Source organism: Enhydra lutris, unplaced genomic scaffold, assembly GCF_002288905.1.
Source record: "Enhydra lutris kenyoni isolate GAN:26980312 unplaced genomic scaffold, ASM228890v2 scaffoldscaffold149, whole genome shotgun sequence".
Taxonomy (NCBI): domain Eukaryota; kingdom Metazoa; phylum Chordata; class Mammalia; order Carnivora; family Mustelidae; genus Enhydra; species Enhydra lutris.
In genome coordinates this window covers 172,985-198,428 of record NW_019154233.1, presented here as the reverse complement: position 1 = coordinate 198,428, position 25,444 = coordinate 172,985, and the positions used below count along the sequence as shown (strand labels likewise).

Here is a 25,444-nt window from a genome sequence, read left to right as displayed (position 1 = left end):
CTCTGTGAGAGGCCTTGCCTGATACTTGTCACTTTCTACCACAAGAATCTTTTTTAAATATTGACTTGGCTTTGCAATTCTGTTGGGTTTTATTATTTATTATTTATTTATTTATTTATTTATTTTTATTGTTTGCTGATTGGTCCACTGCCTATGAGTCTACTCCCAGCAGGAAGTAAACTCCAAGAGAGTAGGAAAGGCACCTGCCTCCTTCATTGTTCTTTTCCTGGCATCTGGAATTCTGCGGGCCACAGAGTATGGCCGTATCAATAACTGCTGACTGGGGAGGATGAAAGCATCTCTTTTATTTATCCAGACATCGTTGAACTGTTAGCAAGAAGGGTGCGGATCACTTGTTTCCTCATTATGCTCTGAAACCGTGAAAGCCGGCGTCGCCTACTCACCAAGTGTCTCTGGCCAATATAGTAGCTTTCATTTCCCACCAGTGTCTCTCACCATGCTTCCCCACAGCCAGTGTCTGCTCCCTTCTCACACGTGACCCTCTGAACAGACTGAAAAAATTCCAGTATGCCAGGAACACAGTACCAGAGACTACCATATTGTTCGGTATGTGCAAAAGGGATTCACGTAGGCTATAGGTGAATTGAAAATACAAACTAGAAACAAAACCATGCCCAAAAATGCTTTACTCTTATGGATCTTTCCCGAAAGTTGTTATGTGAAAGTAATAATAATAGTAATAAAGGTTAAGTCACATGGTCAGCACATTTAATTTGGAAGACTACCTTTAGAAGCTAAACTACTTATAGGAGACTCCATTACCTTGATTAATCTTTCAACAAACAAGTCTCTCAATATGTATCAAAGTTAAATAGGAATGATCAAGAAATGGGAGCAACACTCTGCAGGTGGGAGGATCTCTCGGGAATTCTCTAGTCACTGGGGCTTTGACTGCTACCTACAGATTAGAATACTTTGCACAAGACATCTGTATGTAGATTGAATTTTTGTTAATTACTTTGGTTTCAAAACCTCCCAAATTTTAGTCTACATAATTACTCAACACAAAGCCAACTGTACTTTATAAATGACTTAAAGTTTTGCAAGAGTAATTCTGATACATGGTTGTTGCTTTGTCATTTAATTCCTAAATAAGACTTCACATTGATTTAGATTTCACAGTACCCTTTTTCATGAACTACTTTACTGGATGTTCAAGGCAGCCCTGCAAAAGGAGTGGTACTGTCTTCATTTAAGAATGCATGCAGGCTCACTATCCATTTCAAGTGGGAATATTAGAGAATTTTTCCCAAAAATATGTATGGTAGATTTTTTTTTTTTTTAAATGCCCCTTTCTGTATTTAGGGTTTATGTGAACTCTTACATAAACTCTGGGCTTGGCCATGTGATTTTCTTTGGCCTAGGGGGCAGTAATAAATGCATCCAAATGGATTGAGAAGTTCTTCATTTGCACTTCCTCTCTTGCTGCTCTCTGAATTCTGGGACTTCCAGGTGAATAAGCTGATGGAAGATCAGAAACACATAATCCAATTGCTTCCATTATATTCAACCAATAGACGACTGACACCCAGAAGGAGAGCTGCAAAAATGACCATCAGCTGTCCCCAGATGCTTGAGCAATTCTAGTCAAGACCAGAAGGTCAGTTCTATCTGAGGTCAGCTCAAATTGCTGATCCACATAATCATCAACAAAAATAAATGCTTGTCACTAAGTTTGGGATGGTCTGTACTGCAGCAAAAGCTAACAGCTACAACATGAGAGAATGGTGGTGAGATGGTCAATCTTAAGGAGAAGAGCTCAGCATAGCCCGAACTTACTTAGACTGTTGGTAAGAATATGCAGGTGCATGTTCGCTGGATGTGTCCACTGCTATCTGTTGCTGCTGACCACTGGTGTCCTGGGATGAAGGTGCCACTGTCTGGGGAGAGGTATCAGCAACAACACCCTAAGGAGGCAAGTAAGAACACAAAAGCCTTACTGGTTTTAGCAAAGGGCCTTCTTCCAGATGGACAACAGGGAATACCTCTCTACTGTTTGGCTTGAGTAGAGTTGCACTCGGTCAAATGAAGCTACAGGAAGTACCCAAGGGAAAACCACAGAGCGCATTTGGATAAAGGCTGAGGAATTCCCTTTAGTGTGTCACCAAGAGGCCTTGCCCACAGAAACCTCTACCATAGCTAAATGGTCAGAAAATCATTTTCACCAAACTTAGAACTCCTAAACCATGGTTGCATATAGCCACACTAAATAATAATTTATTAATCAAAAGCTCATGCAGGATTCCTATAAAAACTTGTATATTCAAACATTTCCCTGGGGTAGTGTACCACGTCATGTCTCTTTGACATGGCAAAACAATGGCTCTGACCTAAAAAGGAAAGGAAAAGAAAGGAAAGGAAAGGAAAGGAGAGGAGAGGAGAGGAGAGGAGAGGAGAGGAGAGGAGAGGAGAGGAGAGGAAAGGCGAGGGAAGGCGAGGAAAGGCAAGGCAAGGCAAGGAAAGGCAAGGCAAGGCAAGACAAGGCAAGACAGAATACATAAAAGTTTGGAATTCTTTTAAAAGGATACTGTTAGGTAGGTTTTCCATTCAGCAGTTTGGTTTGTTTTGTTTTCTACAACATGAACTAGAATTCATTTCGAGGTTTCAAAAAACAAACATCCTTAATCCTGATTTGCTACTTCCCCCACCCTCTCGTTTTTCACAGATGCCAACAAGGATGCCAACAAGGAGTTGATCATCATTAGGGAGAGATGTTTGCTTCTGAGAAAGGCACACATGGTTTTATTTGGCAGGTGGGAGGCTTAGAGAGGGCATCTCTCTAAATACATTCTCTTGGTTTTATTCTTAGTCTTGGACACTTACAGTGATGTCAGCTTTCAAAACTTCTTGGTCAACTCTCTGTCCCTAATTAAACGTTCCTTAAATTATTCCTTAGAATCCAAAAATTCTCTTTTTCCCCCTAATATACAATTGGTATTGTGCATTTTTCTGAATGTCCCACCAGCATTTATTTGTGTGGATATTGGTAAGTTTTCAACGAGTGTTTTATATAGAAAATATATTGGTGCTTTTTCTATAACTCAAAGCAATTTATCAAAGTGTACCTCCATTTTTCGTAGTGAAAGACTTCTTCTTCTTCTCCTTTTTTTTTCTTTCTTTCTTTTTTCTTTTTTTTTTTTTTTTATTATGCCCAACGTGGGACTGGAACTCATGACCCTGAGATCAAGAGTTACATATTCCACCTACTGAGCCAGCCAGGTACCCTGACTTGAAAGATTTCTTTTTAAGTATAGACATCTTTTTAAACTATATTTAGACTGTTTCTAATAAGTCACATTGTTAGATGTGTCCCATTATTTTATAGTCATTAGAACACTCAAATTCTGTAGATAAGCACATCCATATGTCAGTGTAGACAAAGAAAAATGCAAATATGTTGTAGAGATCTATGCTTAACATGCCAAGAATGTCTAGATTCTGATGATCTAGATGCTTTTTGATGGTCAAATACATCATCAAACAACAAGCAAAACCAAAGAAAGCCCACATGTATTTTAATCAGGTAGTCTTGAAATTCTGAAAAGCCAATTAAAACTTGATCAGTACTGACCCATTCTTTGGGGCCCACAGGTCCAGAGCACATAAAAGATTTAAAACTGGACCTCTTTGGTTTCCTAAATTACATGATGGTGTTCTCTTAAACTTCTGTGTTTCCCAAACCTTGGTACTGGCCAATATCTGGCATATGCCAAAACAAACATTGTGTAAGATCCAATTTATTCTGTGAAGATTTCCCCAATCTCTATAGTTGTAGAGATTGAGCAAGTCATGGTAGACCTCCCTGTGGAGTGGTGACAGCACTCAAGTTGCTGGCCAACTCATGGAGTAGGAACAGCACGGCCTCCAGAGGGGTCCCTGCTGATGGGAAGAAATGCACTGTCATCATTAACAGCAAATGTCATCAGGAGAAGGGGAAGTGTGGCAAGAGACCATAATGGCTAGGACTACACAGAAATATACACGTCTAAGTGTTTTACCACTACTACATAGCTCTATGCTCCTTTCTTTTCTATGTAGCTTGCTGGCTCTGTCCAGTAAAATAATTTTTACTGGGGATGGATTCAGCCCAATGGAAAGAGAGAAGGAAAGGGACAAAGCTTCCATCAAAGATAAGATGATTTCATCATTGTGGTAACCATAGCAAAGAGGGTGCAACTTTTTTTTTTTTTTTTTTTAATTTATAGGAAGCCACAAACTTGCCAAGTTTCATTCACTAAAGCAGTGGTTATTAATCCTTGATACATATTAGAATCACCTAGGTTTTTTTTTTCTTTTTCACCTGAGATCTTTTAAAAATCCTGATGTCCAGTCAATACCCCAGACAAATAAATCAGAATCTGGGGATAGGACCCAGGCATAAATATTTTTTAAAGCTCTCTAAATAATTGCAGAAAATAATATACAGAGATGTTTGAGAACCAGTGCACTAATGTGAAGATAGATTCCCAAGGGATCTTGTTAAAATGCAAATTGTGATTCAGTAGGTCTGGGTAGTGTCTCAGACCTTGCATTTCTAACAAGGTTCCCACTGATGCTGATGATGACCCTTGGTCCAGGGACACTCCTTTGAATAACAAGGCGCTAGCAAACTCATTCAAATAGTTGCAAACTCTTTTTCCTGCCCTACTTATGAGTTATTTGTGGTTAACATTTGATGGGGTAGTGATTTGGTCTCTGATCTTTATAAAAACGATACTCCCCTCTTACCTTTATAGCATATTGATTTATTTCATGTGCAATGCACAACATAGGCATGTTGGCGTACTTTCATACAGTGAGCCTGAAATGTCAAATTTTAGAGCAACCCCAAGACCACAAATAAGGATTGCCTGGGTTATGGGGGACCACGGTGCATGAGGCTGAGATCTGTCATCCCTACCTCTTTCTATAAGACAGAGACAGACTTACTTCAATAGAAACAGCTGTTGGAGGCACAGGCGTGTACTGGGGAATGTAGGTCCCTTGCATAGGAGCGGCAGCAGTCATATACTAGAGAGAATCAAAGAAAAATGCAGGTGAACTTGAGATTGTAACTGGCGAGAAAAGTAGATATCATATGAAACTGTTTTAGATGTGTAGCCCACAGCCAGTACACTATCACACTTCATTTTGATCAACGACGAGGCAGTTCCTATTCAGTAGAGAATGACCTTTCCTTACTGATTCAGCATGAACAGCAGCCCACCTCCATGGTATGAGTGAGGTATCATCCCCCCTCCCTCACTTTGTCTTTGTAAGCATTCTATCTTAGTTCCCAACATGGCAGTTTCACGTCTAAAACATACATTCCATAAGGACAGGGATGATATCTGTTTTTTTTTTCCTTAATTCTCATTTTATTGCTAGCACATATCACACAGTAGGCTCTCAATGAATCATTTGTTGAATGAATGAATCATCAGATTGTTAGCAATCATTTTTTTCCCTAACTTAAAAAAAGAAAAATAGAGGAATAATGCAAGAGATATGCATATAGCAATATTCAGAATTGGCACATGTTCTCATTTTGTCATTTTCCTATCACTTTTTTAAGTACAAAAGAAATAGTATTACAGATAATAACAATAATGACAAAGTTTCCTTTGAGCCCTTCCCCCTTCCATATTCATGTCACTGGCAGTATTTTCTTTTCAACTCCTTTAGTTCTCCAAATGTTCTTCATCTGGATGGACAATGAAACAGTCAAACCATTTTTCACTAAGTTGCAGTATTCAGTAAGCCACGTGTTGAAAATAAGCTGCATTTTTCCATTGCAGAAAGGGAGCCCCAGGAAAATTACTCGCTCACCCACATAACCCAAATTCCATATTCCCATGTCTAATGCATATCTCCCCTGCAAATTCAACATTCTACTCTTTAAGAATAGAATTTTCTATGGAATCAGCTGTATTCCCGAGCTTCTGAACTTGACTAACATCCTGAAAACGTCAGAACCAGCATCATCGACTGAAGACACGTTCTCTCCATTCACGAAGGTTGAAGACCTGATTCTGACAGAAAGCTGCAAGCCTCTGCTACTTTATTCTTCTAAATTTGCTGAGTTCAAATATAAATGCCACGCATCAATATGCAAAGCCTAAATTACTATGTCTTGTGTATCTTTGTACTTTCAGTGTGCAGGCGATGTAATGGTTCTCAATCAAGGGGAATATCTGAATGGAGATGAGCTCCTCAGTTGGTGGTGGTGGTGTTCAGTATTCATGGAGAATGATAGCAATTAAGCAACTTTGGAATAAACGTATCTCTATCCTAAACCAAAAACTGTCTTACTGTATCTACTTGCTAAAAATAGACAGGCTTAATGAAACAACCCTAAATCAAACAAAACCTAACTGTTGTCTATATTCCACATATAGGAAATAATAAGTGGGCACCACGAAGGACAACTCAGTTCAGTTCCTATCTATACAGAAACAACCTTGTCACTTGGACGAAGAGCAACTATTTGAATGGCCTGGAGATGTTTACATCAGTTTACACTAAAAAATCACCAGAGATTTCTATGCCCTAGCCCCTGTGCTCTAACAGCAGTCATCAATTTTCTATTGAAATTATCCAGACTGTCATCTCCTTAAAGGCAGAGGCCAAACTTTTCATGTCTCTGTATCTTCCAAAACACCATGCCATGCCTAATACTTGATAAATAATTGTTCAATGGCTGAAGAGAAAGTTACAAGAAGAAAGCCTTCCATTTCCAGTTACATATCTTGCATGCCCTTAGCTGTTAATAATTCTGAGCTCACTGCAGATATTAATTTTACTACCCCCATAGTTTGTTTGTATAACCTTTAAACATACACTCTGCCAACTCTCCTCATTATTGACCTTTCGTCTTTAAGCAGACATAGGTACTCAGTTATCTGATTGCTATCAGTTTTTCCAAATAAGTACAGAACACAGAGCCACCTTTTGGGAAAGAGTATTCCACATCTAGAGCTCCACGGCAGGTGTCTGCCTTGCTAACAAAACCGCTCTATTTCGGGGATAATAGTCCATTGGCCATTTCAAGATAAGCGGTTCTCTTATGTTATACAGGTTATTAAAAATCCTTTAACTGAGCATTCTTTATAATATATTATTTTTGAATGGTAGCTCAGCTGGGAAAGGAGCTGTTTTCTAGTGCATTACAGCAAATGCTACAGAATGTATCTTCTTTTGTGAAATTGACATACAATAAAAACTGAGAAGTCAAGTTTTACAGTAGCTTATTTAAAGATGGTTAAACCAGACTAACTTACTTCCTTCTTCCTTTCCTTCCTTCCTTCTGGTAGCATCTACTAATTTTGCTTAGAACTACATGCTAAGGGTGGGAAAGTGAGAAGATGTGGTGTCTGGGTAATGGCCATTGAGAAGGGTATGTGCTGTGCTGTGGTGAGCACTGGGTGTTGTGTAAGACTTATGAATCACAGACCTGTGATTCATAATAATATGTTATATGTTAATTAAAAAGAAAGAACTAGTGCTCTAAGGAACATAAATTGGAAAATGCTTCTCTAATTGAATCTCAAAAGTCCTAGCAGATTTGTAACAAGGGAGAATATATTTTTGCCAACTATGAATTTATGTAAGCCCAGAGCTGATTCTATTGGGGCTCATGTTCTACCTTCTCGTCATGGTTTTCCAAGATTTATAATATACAAGTAAAAGAATACCTCATTGATTCGGGTATTTTCTATTCCCAAGTTAGTAATTCCAAACTTCGCAACTGGGTCTAATAAGTGAGCATGTATCCTTTGCATGAGAATATGATACCACTGGCACTTACCTATAGGACACTACTTTGATCTGTCCCAGCTCCACTTTCTGCATTTCTCAGGAGCCATTTCTGTGAGCTATGAGTAGGGGCATGTCTTGGGTCATGCAGAGCAACACTCATTCTAGTTCACTAGTTCACCAACCTCACTGTTAGACCAACCTTGCCAAACTAGAGTTCTCAGGCAGTGTAGTTAATGAAAAGCATTTTATGTGATTCTTAGCTAAGCTTCTTCAAATAACTTTGAGTTAATTCAAAATCTCATCTGTATTTTGTCCAGTAGACCAGAATCAGTATATTTTCACAAGTCCCATGACATTCAGGGAAATTGTCAACATGGCCCAAACTGAACTGCTTATGGCACAAATCCATACTCCTCTTTAGAACAATACTGTGAGCTAGGAAGAATGGCTCACCCATTTCACAGACTGAAATAAGATCCCATGTAATAGGAATAAACTTCAGTTCTTCTGACCCATGACTGAGGACACTTTTCAGTCTACTCCTTTATCTTTGAAATTAAGTAAATAAGGTCTTAGGACATTCCTTTTGATTGTTCCCATCTAATATAGATGTCAGGTTGGTTTGTTGTTGTTGTCAACGGGCTGGAAAAACTGGAGATCCAATTAAGAAACATGGGATGATATGCCTTTGGTTAATATTTTTATTGTCATTTCATTTCCATGGATTTTCTATTTACTTTGTGCTCACAATACCTAAATTTCTTCCAGGAGGACTACCCTATATGCATCACTTATTTTACAAAGTAACTTACTCTTCGGCTACTCCTCTGAACAGAACCAAGAGAGATTTTTATAGTATAAATGACATCAGCTCAGTTCAGTGTGCTATATCTTTTAATGAAAAAAAGTCTTTGTCCCCCCCCCCCCCGCCTTACAAAAAAGACAATAGACAGAGCTTGAGAACATTGAAAATTAGGAATAGGCTTATTTTAAACAAGTCAATACTGTGGAGCTTTATGCCCCGTAAGACTATTATTTCTGGATAAACTTTTGCAATAAAACTCTGAAGGAGTAGACACATATATTGTAGGGTGAAGCCTCAAGAAGTGACAGCTTTGTAAAATTCGGAGCAAATGCTTACAGGAAATGGCTCCAGCTATGTGTAAGATCAACTCCCAGCTTTAGGTAATTGGTGACAAATAACTCTGAACTTTCTTGGCAAGCACAGTTTGATTTCCTTAAAAGCACAGATAAACTACAGTCAGACTTAATAATCCAGGCTGCACAAACACTGTTTAGATCTGGATGCCTCAGAGACTCCTTTTATTTTATCCACCTAGCAAATGACAAAGGACTAAGAGAATGCCTTGCAATATAAGAAATCTTTCCTTTTGTCTTGGTAAATTGCTATAGATTACTTATTAAAACCATACCAAGAATGGATGTATATCCTTTAAGCTAATTTCTTTTATTGGTATGTCTCAAAGGCTAGAAAATATCTGCCACCATTCTTTCATGAATACCAATTATTTTGCATTTATTTTATACCATGGCTGACGAGAACCACATTGCAATGAGATGAAATGGATAAAAGAAGTATGTCCATATGATATTTCCTTGTTGGTAGCAACCCAAGGTTTAGGCATGGTGGAGAAATTTTATGGTTTTGGTAAACAGCTTGATTATTTTTACATATTCTAAAAGCATTGGACTTTCACATGTAAGTTTGAAGGAGACCTGAATAGCCATTTTCAAACCCACAGAATAAATTCCAGACTCCATCACTTGTTCCAAGAAGTCTAGACGCTGCATCACCAAGATAGTTACACAGAGAGAAAAAAAAAAATGGTGAAATTGGAGAGGAATTGTGTTTTTGCCTATTTAAGTCAGGACAAACTGTTTCTGTTACTGTGGAATCATTGATTATTTCCGAGGAAACAAAACTCCACATTTTTAGTTTTGGATTTACTTTCTCTTCCCCCACCAAAGCAAAACAAATATGTTTTATATATTTCCTGTGAAGAAGTTTTCATTTAATAATTTGTAGAGCAAGGAATTTCCTCCACTTGAATTTTTGAAATTTCTTCAAATAATTTATCAAATTGGCTCATTTGGAGTTGTCACTAAACTGCTTAGATTTTAAATTGGTGCTTCTAATCCTTGCTATAAAATTCTTCAAGCTGCTTAAGAATTCCAGAAAGAGGACTTGTCCAGGTACTATCAAACCTGGAAAGTCGGCATAGCTGGCAAAAATATATTCTCACTTGTCACAAATCTACTAAGACTTTTGAGAAAGTCAATAAGGATACAGGAGAGTTGCAAAAAGGTACCTCAGAAAGGAAGTTGAACAGAAGAAACCAGGATCATGGAAGATGATACCAACAGAATGCAGTGTGCATTACTTTCAAGGTCATCCACTGTAAAGATTCTTCTAAAAAGGAAGCTTAAGGGTAGAGGGAACAGCTTGGGTTGGGTGAGTGGCTGAGGGAGAGGCATGGTGTTACCTCAGGTAGAGGTACTTTGTGGTGTTTGGTTGGAAAAATTATCATCTCAGAGCTGGGGAGCAATACCTGGACCCAGGATGGCAAGCTGGTGTCATTTCCCATGCTTGCTTTGACTAAGCAGTAATAGCTTCCTGGAATGAAATTCTAAGGTCTTTAAGTCTCCATGCCACTCAATGAATGACAGACCATGCACAGAGGAAGAAAGCCGGAGAGATTCTCCTTGAAAGGAAAGAGTGTCCACTGGGCCCTGATAGGGGCCCTCACGGCACATTCTTCCTATATATTCTACTTCTGCCAATAAAATGTTGGAGAAGGAAGCGGATCCTCATCCAGAATAACAGCAATGAATGCTTTCATGATGTTTTGTGCTAGTATTAATTTATAAAGTAGGTACTAACAGAAATAACAAAGTAGATAGCTGTGGAAAATGAAATAATTATCCCTGAAGAGTGGGTGGCGGTGAACACAGAGAGCAGCATATACTTCACTTACTAGGAGTGAAAACACTCACGGAGGAAAGATGGCCGATGGATGGCGTCACAAAAATGGAAGCCCAGAATTCTTAGGAGTATGTAATCTATACTATTCACCCAATTCCCTAGGATAGTACTAAACATAATCCCCAGAGAGGTGTGCATTAAATTATTAAACCAAAAATACACATTGTCAACATCATATTCTGGGGTGGTGCCATTTTTTGGCAACACATAGCAAAGAGAGTAACAAGGAAGAGTCTTGGAAGTTGTTCTCAGCTTGGAAATTTATGAAATCTCACCCCATGAGCAACAGGGAGAAGTAGTCATTCCCATATAATCACAGGTTGGGTTAAGGAGGCCTTCAATTTTGTGGAGATAGAGATGTTCATGAATATATTGGAAAAATCCAAAGTCTGACAGGTTCAAGCTTGTGCACAGATCACTGTGGTAGTAATAAAAATAAATACAATACCATGGAAATGTAGCTGATTGAGAAACCGTGTCTAAAATTTGAACTTCAAACAATTCTATATAGGCATCACGAATTCCTTCCACTCCCTCAATTAAAAAAAAAAAATTCGCTTTATTTGTTGATTGAATGACTGATGGATTTAAAAAACAATTATTAGAATTAATAAGGGAGTTTAGCAAGGCTGCTGGATATAAGTTAATAAAAAAACTATTTCTATATATCAGCAGCAGATAATTAAAAATTAAATTTAAAATGTTACTATATTGATAGCATCAAGAAAATCAAATACCTAGAAATAAGTTTGAGAAAAGACATGAAAACTTCTATACTGAAAATTAGAAAACAGATGACAGGAATTAAATAAGACCTAAATAAATGAGGAGATATATCATATGCATGGATTAGAAGACTCAATACTGTTAAAATGTTAATTCTTCTGAAAACAATCGATAAATTTAACGTAATTCCAGTTGAAATCCAAGCACATTTCCTGGTAGAAGTCAACAAACTCACTCTAAAACTTATATGGAGAGGCAAAAGACACAGAATATCCAAGAAAATTTGGGGGGGGAAAAAGTTGAAGGATGCATACTACTAGATATCAAGATTTACTAAAAAGTCTGGCAATTAAGATATTATGGTATTGTTGCAAGGAGAGAAATGCTGTCACCATAATTCAATGTAGGCAAGAATGATCTTTTTAATAAATGATACTGAATTGACTACATATCTCTCTACAGGAAAAATGACCCCTGATCCTTACCACATACTATATATAATATTAATTTGAGATAGATTATAGGTTAAGCATGAAAGGTATTTTAATATAGTTTTCTAAAGAAAATAAGAGAAAGCCTTCATGAAATTGAGAAAAACAAAAATTTCTTAAACATGACTGAAAAAGAACTAATAATTAAAGAAAATATTGGTAGTTGGGCTTCATTAAAACTAAGAACTGCTAATTACCAGAAAACAAAGAAAAGATATTTACAGTATGTATATCTGACAAAGCTTATACATAGAATGCATATTTAAAAAAAAAAAAAAGAAAGATCCACAATCAGTAAGAAGACTGAACACCAAATTTTTAAAAATGAGTTTGGATGAACAATTAATACACACAATAACTCACATGAATCTCCAGGGAATTATGGTGAGCAAGAAACAAGAATTCTAAAAGATCATATAGTGTGATTCCATGTATATAACATTTTTTATATGATAAAATTTTAGAAATGGAGAACAAATTAATGGTTGCCAAAGATTAGACATAGGGTACGGGGACCAATAGGGAGGCATGTAGAGGTATAAAAGTGCAACAGAAGATTCTTACGATACTGAAACTGTTTAATATCTTAACTGTGGTGGTAGCTAAAAAAGTTATATAGGTAAAAACTGTACAGCAAATACACACAAATCAGTGTAAGTAAAACTGGGGACATCTAAATGAAATTTGTAGACTGTATCAATGTCAATATCCTGCTTGGTATAATACCCTGTAGTTTTGTAAAATATTATGATTGGGGAAATTGAGGCAATTGTACAAGGGATCTCTCTATATATGATTTCTTAGAACTGCATATGAATCTACAAAATCTCAATAAAAATTTCAATTAAAAAACAAAACAACAAAAATCATGTATATATAATCACTCAGACAATTTAGGAAAGGAGAATATTTAAATTCCAAATGGTCAGTATGCATATGAATCCATAACCTCACTCACTAGTCATCAAGAAAATGCAAGTTAAAAATATTACGATATAACACTATACTCCAACCAGCAGGGCAAAAATGAAAAAGGCTGACAACACTAAGTGTTGGAGAGAATGTGGATAGCGGGAACAGTCATACACTGTTAGCAGGAGTATAAATCGGTACATCCACTCTGTAAAACTGTCTGGTAGAATATTTACAGAATCCATGAACGAGCAACACCACTCCTAGGTATGTGCACAATAGAAATTCTTTCAAATGTACACCAAGAGATATGTGTCAGATATTTAGAGTGGCATTATTTATAATGGCTCCAAGCTAGAAATGACCTAAACATCCCTCAGCAGTAGAATTAATAATTTGTAATATATTTATGTTATATGATATAAACAATGAAAAAAAGAACCCTTGCTCTACAAATATGGATGAATCTCTCAGATACAATGTTGATTTTTTTAAAAGGCCAACATAAGGGGCACCTGGGTGGCTCAATGGGTTAAAGCCTCTGCCTTCGGCTCAGGTCATGATCCCAGGGTCCTGAGATCGAGCCCCGCATCAGGCTCTCTGCTCAGCAGGGAGCCTGCTTCCCTTCCTCTCTCTGCCTGCCTCTCTGCCTGCCTCTCTGCCTACCTGTGATCTCTGTCTGTCAAATAAATAAATAAAATCTTTACAAAAAAAAAAAAAAAGGCCAACATAAAAATGCTTTAAACTGTGTGATTCTATTTACAATTTATAATTCTTCAAAAACAATCAAAACAAATCTGTGTTGATAGCGGTCAGGGTTGTGGGTATTTTTATGGAGATAATAAAAGGGTAGGGACACAAAAGAGGCTTCTGTAATAATAGGACCTTTATATCAAGATCTAGGTGGTAGATACACAAGTATCCACCACTTCACACTTTCTAAAGCTTATTGAGCTGCAAACTTCTGAATTGTGTATTCTTCTGTACATACTTAATGTTCTTTAAAGGAGTTAACAGTAAAGAAAAAAGGACCAACAGGGAAAAGGAAAGGCTGACCTTTGGGGAGAGCAGGGCCAACTTACCCATTTAAACAGGCTAGATTGAGTGGGTTCAGAACAAGCTTGGAAGATTTGTAAGACACCTAAGTTCTTTTGTCATTGTTGTGATTTCTTGAGGCAAGATGTGAGGTGCAAGTGAGAGGCGGTAGGTTTGGGAGAAGGTTATGACGTGGTTATCTTGGAGAGTGGGAGTGAATGGACCAGGGATATGCAGTAAGATTTCTGAGCAGCGCTGAGGGCCCATGTAAGCTGCGTGCTCATAAAATTACTGTGAAACTCAGCCGCATTGGTGGCGGGCTTTCCTCTTGCCGCATTCCGCTGTTCAAAGGAATGGAGCAGACTGAGAATTGGATGCAAGCAGGATCAAAGGTTCACCAGGAGGAGAAGTGAGCAGGGAAGGTAAGAACACACGAAAGGAAGTGGTTGCTGTGTACCTGTCTAGGATCTAAACTAGGCATGGATGTGAGCAAATGAAGGAGAAAATGGATACTGATAGAGTGGCAGGCAGTAACAGGTGGGCGGGCTTAATGGTGTCAAAGAATGATTGCAATAAGGGTTGTTAAAATGTGTGTAGAAGGAAGAAGGTGCTGGTTAGAGAATGGCCAGTGTGAAACTGAGTTATTTTCAAAACTGAGTTTTGGAGTTGGTGCAGTGAATGCTAATAACACATTCTAGGATAGGGTAGAAAAAAGATCAGCAGAAGGGAGGAACTCGGGAAATGAGAGACCAAAGTGCTCTATTATGAAATTCCAGGGATAGATATATATTCTTAATTCACTTATTAGCAACATCCAATACAACTATCCTGAACCCCTTTTATGCACTAGGTTTTAAGGGAGCATATATGATAGTGTTGAAACATAGATTGGGCAAGGATGTGACAGAACCTAGGAGAAACAGAGTTTGCTACTAAGCCACTGGGTGTTCTGGATCGTTTATTCCTACTTTCTTATGTTAGGTATATGAAGCTATTTAATTTTATGTATTGTTCACTGCTGCCAAACTTACATTCACGGAAGTACCTGGGAACAGAAAGGGCAAATGAAATCTTTACAAGTTGAACTTCTGTACCGTTACTACTTTTCTTCTGTTAGACTTTCTGTTTTGCATTTGAATTTCCGGTTTTTGCTTTCCTTGTCGTTTAACATTCTCTACTGTTCTTGCAAATTAGTATGATTTAGTGATGGTAAAGAATTAAAAGTCTCTGTGAAGTCATGGCCTTTTCAAATGAGAGTGTCTACTGAGGTCAAATCATTTATTTAAATCAATCTCTAAATTTGGAAAGTATCAAGAAGAATTCACTTAACAATGATCTGACTGACCTATTATCTAGATGGTTCTTTCATAAACTTATAGGAACACACAGCCCAACAACTAATGTCCTCAGCTTCTTCAGACTCATTTAATCTTTTCTCAAGGAAACCAGGTTTTAAATTTTTATAAAATAGTTTTTTTTTTTTTAATTTTGGAAATGAAAGAACTGAAGGACTTTGTCAAGAAGATAGACAAGTGAACTAAGAAGTCCTCAGGAGAAACTCTGTTGTTTTCTGTTTAAGTCTGTGACTAAAGCATTAATTTGAGCTAAGTAAAGACACTTTAGTTGAAGGAAGGGAACTGGATCCAGGGTGCCACACATCCTGTAAATTCCATTTGCATGTAAAACATTTCCTTTCAACCATCTCAGGCCCACACATTGTGAATGCCAGTCATCCCAGTAGACTGGAGTAGACACATCAAGAGGAAATGTTGAGGGTACCCCACAATATCCTTTGAAAGAATCCAGTCTCTACAAGAGTCAACAAACATGTTCTATTTTGATGGGTTTGTTTTTCAGCGAAGAGAGCTTCAGAGAAGAAGCTTGACCTATTCGACTTGTTAGAATATTCATATTAGAGATTGATCCATATGGATGGGGAGCAAATGAAGGAAAACAGGGAGGAAGTGGAAAGAAAGGAAAAGATGGATCAACATTCTAAATAAGGAGGAAAGAAGGGAAATCAACAAGGAATTGGGAATAAAGCTACTTGAGAAAAATACATCTAGGGACTGTTCATATTTAGGAAAAAAACCCAAAGATGTACATGACAATGATCTACCTCTATAAGCATATTTAACTTTGGTAATACAAAAACATAATGGAGGAGTTTCTGCCCAGCTATAGATGTTTTCTTTTCCTTCCTTCCCTTCCTTCCTTCCCTTCCTTCCTTCCTTTCTATTTATTTTTTTTAAGATTTTATTTATTTATTTGACAGAGAGAGACACAGAGAGAGAGCGAACACAAGCAGGGGGAGTGGGAGAGGGAGAAGCAAGCTGCCCACTGAGCAGGGAGCCCAATGCCGGGCTCAATCCCAGGACCCTGGGATCACGACCTGAGCCGAAGGCAGACACTTAACAATTGAGCCACCCAAGTTCCCTTACATATGTTTTCTTTCCTCCAAGGATACGAAGCATTCAAAGAAAAGAGCCATGTGCAAAAAGATAGAAGGATTGGAGGGAGATAGACCTTCTGGTGCCAGAGTCCAGATTCTACTCCTTGCCACAAGAATTGGAGAACAGTTTGTTTGATGACACCTGTCAAGCAGTGGAGAGATGAAAAATGTTATCTTGTAGTAAATTTTAACCTACTTGCACTGAGTTCTTAGAATCATTTTGACCTATAACATTTCACTTATCCTTGGCTTTACCCAAATCTTCCTGCTCACAGTGATGAGTCCTACTTTCATAGCTTCCTTCCTCTGTGCCTTTTGTTTTCCACTGTGTTCTAGTCTCTTTCTATCCACTCATGACACCTATCCTAATCCTGTTTCTCAAACTGAATCCAGATGCTAAATTCCTATATGAAGCCTCGTTTCCATCCCTAATTTGGAAGTGATCATTCTCTCCTCTGACATCTGAGTGCTCTTTGTCTGTACTTCTACTACAGATCTTAGCACTCAAACCCTGAAAACTCCTAGAGGCACTATGTCTGATTCATTACAGTTGACACCTAATATGCAATTATTGAATGAATAAATGAATGACTGTCAAAATGGATGAATAATTCAGCACTCTGGGTAAAAACCTCAAGCTGTAAAACCCACAGGAACTATATGGTTGTTCAGGGAAGAGCACAGAAATCCTAATCTTTTGTTTTTATCTTGATGCCTGTGATGCTTGCTTTATGTGTCCTCTTGACTGGGCTAAAGGATGCCCGGATAGCTGGGAAAACTGTATTTCTGAGTGTGTCTATGAAGACTTTCCCCAGAAAACCTTAACATTTGAATTGGTAGTCCAAGTAAGGAAGATCACCTTCACCAATGTAGGTGGGCATCAATTAATTCCCTAAGGGCTTGAATAGATTAAAAAAATTAAAAAGTAGAGGGAGGGCAAATGTTCTCATACTTTTCTTGAGTTGGGACATCCATTCTTCTGCCTTCAGATATGGGAGCTCTTGCTTCTATGGCTTTTCAACTCAGGGACTTATACCAGTGGTCCCCTGGTTCTCAGGCATCAGACTGGGAGGTTATGCCATTCACTCCCTCATTCAGATTTGGACTGAATTATACCAGCTTTCCTGGTTTTTCAGCTTCAGATCACAACTGTGAGACTTCTTGGCCTCTAAAGGCATGTAAACCAATTCCTATGATAAGTTACCCTTTATTTATTTAGTTCTCTATGTATCCTATCCATCTATCTATCATCTATCTGCCTATCTACCTACCTACCTATCTATTTATCTCTTACTAGTTATGTTTCTGTACAGAACCCTAATACAATGCCTATGCCATAAATGAATTAGTAGACAAAATGTGCTTATAGGGTGTCTTCAAGTTTGGCATTTCTTTGGAAGCACATTATAGCATGAAAGAAAGATAATGAAAATTATTATAAAGGGTAGAGGTGAGACTTCCCTAAGACACACCAAAATTCCTTACTAGAAAATATCCAATATTGGTGGAGACTCTAGATTCGGGCCTTCATATACTGGAAACCCCAAATTGGAAGAAAAGGCCAGATTCATTCAGGAATCCAAACTGCAAGGATGGCTTCAAGCCTGCATGAGAACATCTCAGCCAGCATTATGTGAGAATTTGGCATATGAATAGAAAAACCATTCAATTTTTCAGGGAGAACACTAGAAACTCAGGGGGAGTAAGGCTAGCATACTTGCAAACAGAATGGCAGATGAGTGAAATCTTTTCATTGGAATAAGCTGAAAGGTAAATATTTGGAATTGTTTCATTGGAGCATTAGGGAGAGAGAGATGACCCAGGATAAAGGGAAAAAAAATTCAAGTCACATCATTATTATTAATGGTGGCAGTGAGGGTGCTGGCAAGAGAACAGGTGAAGTGATACACAATGTTTCTTGTCTGGACAGGGAAAGAAATGGAATAGGGAAAGTTGATGGATGCAGCAGAAGAGGAGAGATGTGTAAAAATGAAATGCTGATAAACAAGTATGAAGGTTTTAAGATTTCAGAGGGGTAGCCAGTATGGTTAAGTACACAATGTGGCCTCTGATGTGGAGGGCTGGAGTTGCTTAAGGTGAAGGTCACTGGATAAACAAGGAGGTGAAGGGATGTTGACACTATGGTAATAATGAGGCAAGAGTTGGAGGGAAGAGGAGGCTAGTGACAAAAGGTTATGCTGAATGTGGGGGTTGGCAAGGAGATCATTGAATGATAGCAAAAAGAAGAGGAAAAGCATAATATCCTGGGGTAGTGTCATTAAAAGAAGGAATTTGCACACCCTGTACAAGAGAAAATAGTGATGTAAAAGAGTGCTGACCCTTCCTTTCGCTCCATTGGTCACAGAAGAAAAGTGAAGTCTGTATCCAGGAGGGTGACTGAGGAAGAATATATTCTCAAGACAACAAATTTTTTGGTGCGACATGAAGAAGAAATAATTTTTTGTGAGGAGCATGAGGATGTAAAGGAATTTATCTTTGTGTTTTACAAAGTGTTTTCAGAAAGAACAGAGGAAAGGATAGCATAGGAGGCTAGCGGTAAATGGGTGATCCATTGGGCAAGCAGTATGGAGTATCTTGACGATCAAGACCATATGAAGGCAGAAGCCTCAGCTGACTGAATTAGGATGGTGATTCCAGAGACCAGAGAGAGAAGCCTGTTGGCATTTGCTCACCTTCAGGTTCCAGTCAGGCCAGGTGAGACCTCAGGTGGTTTCACAACCTGATATATGAATGCCTGTAAGTCATGCTAAAACTATTACTTGTTGGTTATATAATAGTCTTCCTTCTTTTTTCCCCCACTTGTTCATTACTAGAGGCCATTCACCCTAGAGAGTTGAAAGAAAGAGTATACATTTGAACTCAAGTTCAATCGAAGCCTAAGCAAGTATTTCCTGTACAGAACTGCACACAATGAATGAATCTTGAAAATGCTTTTCAGAAACCACTGTTGGTATTATTCTTGACTCACAAGTCCTTCCACAATTTCTTAATAGACAGGGAGAAGAGTTACCTATAATAACTCTCCATTTGATTGGTGTTGATCAGAAAAGCTTCTCTGAAAGATAGCCAAACCTTATACCCATAAAATAATCTAGTAGTAGATGTGAACTACCTTTCTTCAGGTTTTGTTTCTTGGTCTTTATTTTTGCTGTTGTTATTGAGTATATTAATTATTATGTGTTGGGGCAATATTAACACATTAATGCAGTATTTTTTGGTGCTTTTTAATTTAACACATAAGAAATACCCTTATTTTATTAATGCATTCTGTTTGTTTTACTTCCTGGCATCTAGATGTTTGACAATAAGCCGATGTGGGGGTTGATTCATAGTTTACCATATCAGTTTGAAGAGCATCTAAAAAATAAATGACTCTAATACTAGGCTTCAAATTTAGCAAATTAATGATAAAGATAATGATGTTTATGGTAAATATGTATGTATTCACGAATAAAAAAGTGGAAACTACATTTTTTGGGATAGTTGTCGATACATGTTGCAAAAGGATTTCTCAATTTGAGCATAAGATTACATAGAGATGATTTATTTTTTTAATGATCATTACCTATTTAACAATAGGGATGTAGAAATAAGATTCCATTTGATTTTCAAGGCAATATAAAAGAAAGTTAAAGTTGGTAGAATAACAACAACCAATACAACTAGGAAAATATGTTTACATTGTTTAGCATGATGGTTAAGAAAGATTTACGTTTGTATCTATAAATCTCAGTTTTCTTGTAAAATAGACTCAAACATTGATGCTTTAAAGTTTCTTGGAAATAGTAATGAAATAATGCATACAAGGCTTTTAACACAGGGCTGGGTACCTATTAATAACCTAATAGATAGGAACTGTCATTATTATTGGTTTTATTTTTGTTGGTATTACCATTATGACAAGATGAGACTTTTATTACCTTAATATTTAGGATCAGAAATCAGCTTGGGCAGGAAATGCTCATTTATTTTGTCATAGGAATTACAGTGAGACACCTGGGGTGGACATAGGGCCCTAAAGGAATGGGTGACAGACATTTAGTCTACATGAAGAGAGAGTTACGGGAGGAGCTTACATTTTTAACAAAAAATGAGAGCCAGAGGAAACACGGTGGGGTGGCAGTGGGAATGGGGTAGTGGTGTGGAGAGAATGAGCAGAATGAGCTTCAGGATATAGAGAAGAGCTGGTGAAATCCCACCATAGGGAGGTGGCAAAAGGGCATTTCAAGCACAGGGATGCATCATTACAATCAATTTGAGGTTGTTTAAATGCCATCATGTGTCCATTACTGAGCATGCCGAAGAGTTCATTAATGTTATTCTGAGTAGAATTTTTGTGTGAAAACTTTAAAGGGGGGGACCTCACATCTGAATTAACACAATGAAGAATAGAGAGAGCAGACAGAGGTGCCAATAATACCCCAGAAAAGTTTATATATTTCAGAAAGCTGTGGACTTCCAAAGGGTATGGAATTGGGGGTTCTAGCCAATCTTATCTAGTTTCAAAATACTGGGGGGCCCAGTGACATATGGGCAACATTCTTAAACAAGGAAGGTAAAATTCAGTATGGTCAACTTGGAAGGGCTGAAAAGTTGCCTTAAATCTTAATATTTTCTCATCCACTGGAAAAACAAGAAATAAAAGGGTTGATCATGGACAGAAGCATGTAAAGAAGCAGTTTCAACAGGAAATAAAACTAATGGATGTAAAAAGCAAATAAACCAAAGGACCAGAAGTAAGGCAATAGAGGAAGTAAGGCAACCAAAGTCACACAGAAAGAAAAATCAGCGTAGATATAACACTACTCCTAATTTTTATGTCCTGATTTTCCTTGGCCTGGTCCCACTTAGTTCATCTGTTCTTGACTTCTTTATCCTAGAAGACTTTAGTTTCTATTTAGAGCCCAGGGACATTCCTTCCCTAACTCGAAGGCTACTATGGACACTGTTTTCCTAGAACATTAACTACAGATGTTTGTACAGTTTGGGGCCTGTTTTTCTCTTTCCTTTGACCAAAGGAATTGTGTTTCCCACATACCATTCAAAAATATTTATGAGAGGCAACTATGTTTAACCAATGTCCTCCTTCATGAATTTCACGCCCACGAACAGAAAATAAAAATATGTGGGTTTGAATTTCATGAAAATGATCCTTAATTCTTATCTAAAAGTATATTTACAAAACAAGAAGAGAAACTTAAAAAGAGGGATCAATGACCAAACTGTAACCCAAGATCACAAGTTATAATAAACACAGATTCTAGAAAAAAGATAGGAACAATGACAAGAAGGAAGGTGTAGTCATCCTTTTTTTCTTACTCACTCAGCAGCCATTTCCCCTTCTCAATAGGAACCTGGATTTCCTGTAAGAATCCTTATACTCCCTTCTCCCAGCTATGTAGCTTGAATGCAGTTAACTCCACAGTCGGGGAGTAGATGAGGGTAAAATTTCAGAGTTAGTGAGACTACAAAGATGTTTACTGGAGCTTGTAGGAAAGAAAACCCATGTGTGTGCGCACATGCGTGTGTGTGTGTAGACTTCTAGAAATGACTTGCTCTTCTCTGGCAGAGGATAGTATGAGTATATGGGGTCATTGCTGGGATAGCCATTCTGCTACTAGGACAGGGGAGTGGGACTAGTTATGTCAGATTGAGGCTGTGGAATGTAGATGACTGATGTGCAGCTGTGTAGAAAGAAAACAAGTCTTTAGTGACATCATTTGAGCCATTAAATTGAACTATTGTGAGCCGGATGCTTGAATATTCCTGTGGTTGGGGAGGTCATATGAATTTAAACTAAGAAATTAGGCAAAAGAGAAAATGAGTTTTAAAAAAACGCCTAACATTATCAACTCGGATAGAACTGGCCAAAACCAGAGCAGGCCAGAGCAATAGAGGCCTCTGTGTTAACCACGCCTGTTACGCATTTTATCCTCTCTCATCCTGTCAGTAAAATTTGCTGACGGAAACTTCTCTGACACTGATAGCTATCTCTTTTAAACATTTACCCAAATTTAGTTTGCATAATTACTTTAAATATTTCCCATTATTATTTACAGCATCTCAACACTGTTTCTTAAACAGGAGATTCTAGTTGACAGAATTTTCTGAGATCCCTGAGGAAACTCTTCTGGAAAATGGCGGCACTATTGTACATCTGCCTTGCAGCTTAATGTGGAAACAAGCTGCCACAGTGCCTACCATTCCAGTACCAGGGTTAAATATTAACATATTCAGAAAGTAGTAGTTTATCATATAATAGCCCTCAGGATGGAGGTGAGGAAATCCTGAGAAATGGGCTAAGGTCAGTTTTGATGAAAGAAAGAACTATAGATTATTCTAAATTGAGTGGATAAGCCCCAGAGATAGGAAGTTCTGAAACAGTTCTTAGAAAAGCCTAGGAGAAGAGAATATAAAATGGAGCATGATTGTAATAAAGAATACAGAATGGTTCCAAACTATCACCTTATTTGTACCGACTCTGCAAATGCCACTAAATACTAGAGCTATTGTATTCTGGTACCATTTCTGCTATCACATCACTGGGCTCTCCTACCTGACTGGATTCCCCATACCTTTCCAGCGTTCAATAAAGGTTTGATTTCTCTGGATACCACTCACCCAACTCATTTGTTCAGTTAATCTTGGAAGACTGACTTTCCTAAAGGAAATCTTATATAGTACCTGTGGCCCATGTATCCTATTTCTATCAGATCACTTATATAATTTCTGAACTCTAATGTTAAACTACACATTATTTTATTTTTTTCTGTTTTTAAGTATTTATTTAAATTCCAGTTAGTTAACAGAGTTTATATTAGTTTCAGGTATACAATAGAGTGATTCAACTCTTTCATACATCATCTTGTGCTCATCAGGACAAGTGCACTCCTTCCTCCCCATCACCTATTATGCCAATAACACCCCTCCCCACCCCTTTCTCATAACCATCAGTTTGTTCTCTATAGTTAAGAGTCTGTTTGTTGGTTTGCCTTTTTCTCTCTCCTTTCCCCGTTGCTTATATTTTTTTGTTTATTTCTTGAATTCCACACATGAATGAAATCATATGGTATCTGTTTTTTTTCTGAGACTTATTTCCCTTGGCATTATATTTTATAACTCCATCCATGTCATTGGACATGGGAGGATTTCACTCTTTTTAATGGTTGAATAATATTCCATGGTATATGTATACCACATCTTCTTTATCCATTCATCAATTGATGGACACTTGGGGTGCTTCCATATCTTGGCTTTTATAAATAATGCTGCTATAAACATTAGCGTTCATGTATTCCTTTGAATTAGTGCTTTCGTATTCTTTGGATAAATACACGGTAGTGCAATTACAGCATCCTAAGCTACTTCCATACAGATTTTTGAGGCGCTTCCATATAGTTTTCCATGGCTGCACCAGTTTGCATTCCCACCAACTGTGCAATAGGGTTCCCCTTTCTCCACATCCTCACCAACACCTGTTGTTTCTTGTGCTGTTGACTTTAGCCTTTCTGACAGGTGTGAGGTGATAGCTCATTTTTGATTTGCATTTCTTTGGTAATGAGTGATGCTGAGCATCTTTTCATGTATCTGTTTGCCATCTCGATAAGTAATTTTAAATATCAAATGTTACGTAAGAGTGAAGTAAAGCTGGGTGTAACCAGGTCTTCTTTAATCCTTTGATTCAGGATCTCCCAAATTTTATTCCATAAAAGGAGTGTTCCACAGAATTTTTGACAGGTGTTCCACATACAAAGTTATGTCTGAGTAAACAAGTTTTAAAAATGAGAGGATAAACCAAGCTATGTAGATATTTTTATCATGGGGGTGAGGGTCCCTTTCTCTCTTTTCCTCCTTCCTTCTTTACATTCACCATTTCTTCCCCTGCAGGACTTCTCAGTGTTTAATGAGCAAATATTTATTGTGACTCTGTAAGCATCTCTAGGAAGACAAGTACAATTTGCTACACTTCACAAATGTGCTAGACCTTAGAACTTTTCTTTCTTTTTTCTAAATACATTAACATTTCATGAGACTGAGGTACATTCTCAAGGACCCTGGTTTTAAGCTTGACTTTACATTAGAATAACCTGTGCAGCTTTAACATAATACTGGTGCCTGGGTCCCCCCTACAGATAAACTGATCTAATGAGCCTGGAGCATAGCCTGGGTGGTTGGAAATTTAAAGCTTCCTGGGTGATTCTAATATGCCACAAAATTTTAGATAGACTACCCTAGGAGTTGTTTGGGAAGTTACACTTAAATACGTTCCATAAGGAAATCTATATTTCACATAATGACTAACAGATTAATCAGTTTAAGTGATACATTCAAATTCTGTACTCTGTATTTCTATCATTCTTCCTTAGAGTTTTATCTCACATTAAGAACAGGAAAGTAGGGGCACCTGGTGGCTCAGTGGGTTAAAGCTCTGCCTTTGGCTCTGGTCATGATCCCAGGGTCCTGGGATCGAGCCCCGCATTTGGCTCTCTGCTCGGCGGGGAGCCTGTTTCCCCTCCTTCTCTCTCTGCCTGCCTCTCAGCCTACTTGTGATCTCTGTCTGTCAAATAAATAAATAAAATCTTAAAAAAAAAAAAACAAAACAGGAAAGTAAAACAGAGACATATATGTGTGTGAGTGTGTCTGTGTATGTGTATATATGTATACACGTGTATATGTATCCCCAAAGGAATTGTAAACAACTATTTATATGGGATATAAGTAAGACATGGAATGTAGGTGCTGATGCTACTGGTCTAGGACCACATCTCAACAACCAACAGCAGAGAACTGGAAATGTGAGGTCCTAAATTTGGAATCCTAGAGTGTGAGCAGAATGAAGTCTCTATTATGACTGTTATAATTTCTCATCAAGCTCACAGAGTATCAGCTTCCTTTTCAGCTCCGAAGAGGCCGCAGAGAGAGCACTGAGGGACTGAGATCTAAAAGCTGGTACTGAAAGCTCTTTTTGTCCCTGCACTGTACGCTGCCTGCCCAGCACTCATACAGAATGGGGTTCTTGTGCTGTGCTGTCATGTTGTCATGTCT

The 25,444-nt window shown here is 37.9% G+C and overlaps 1 protein-coding gene across 2 annotated transcripts in view; it reads right to left on the bottom strand.

Annotated features, from left to right (window-relative positions):
* The window catches only part of LOC111140070 (RNA-binding motif, single-stranded-interacting protein 3), a 60,838-nt gene that overhangs the window by 9,273 nt on the left and 26,121 nt on the right, over positions 1–25,444 (bottom strand). For both annotated transcript variants that reach the window (XM_022492451.1, XM_022492452.1), the window contains 2 exons: positions 4,951–5,031; positions 1,801–1,928 (listed from right to left, as the gene is read on the bottom strand). In XM_022492451.1, coding sequence (XP_022348159.1) covers positions 1,801–1,928; positions 4,951–5,031 — 209 coding nt within the window. The remainder of the gene's footprint in view (positions 1–1,800; positions 1,929–4,950; positions 5,032–25,444) is intronic.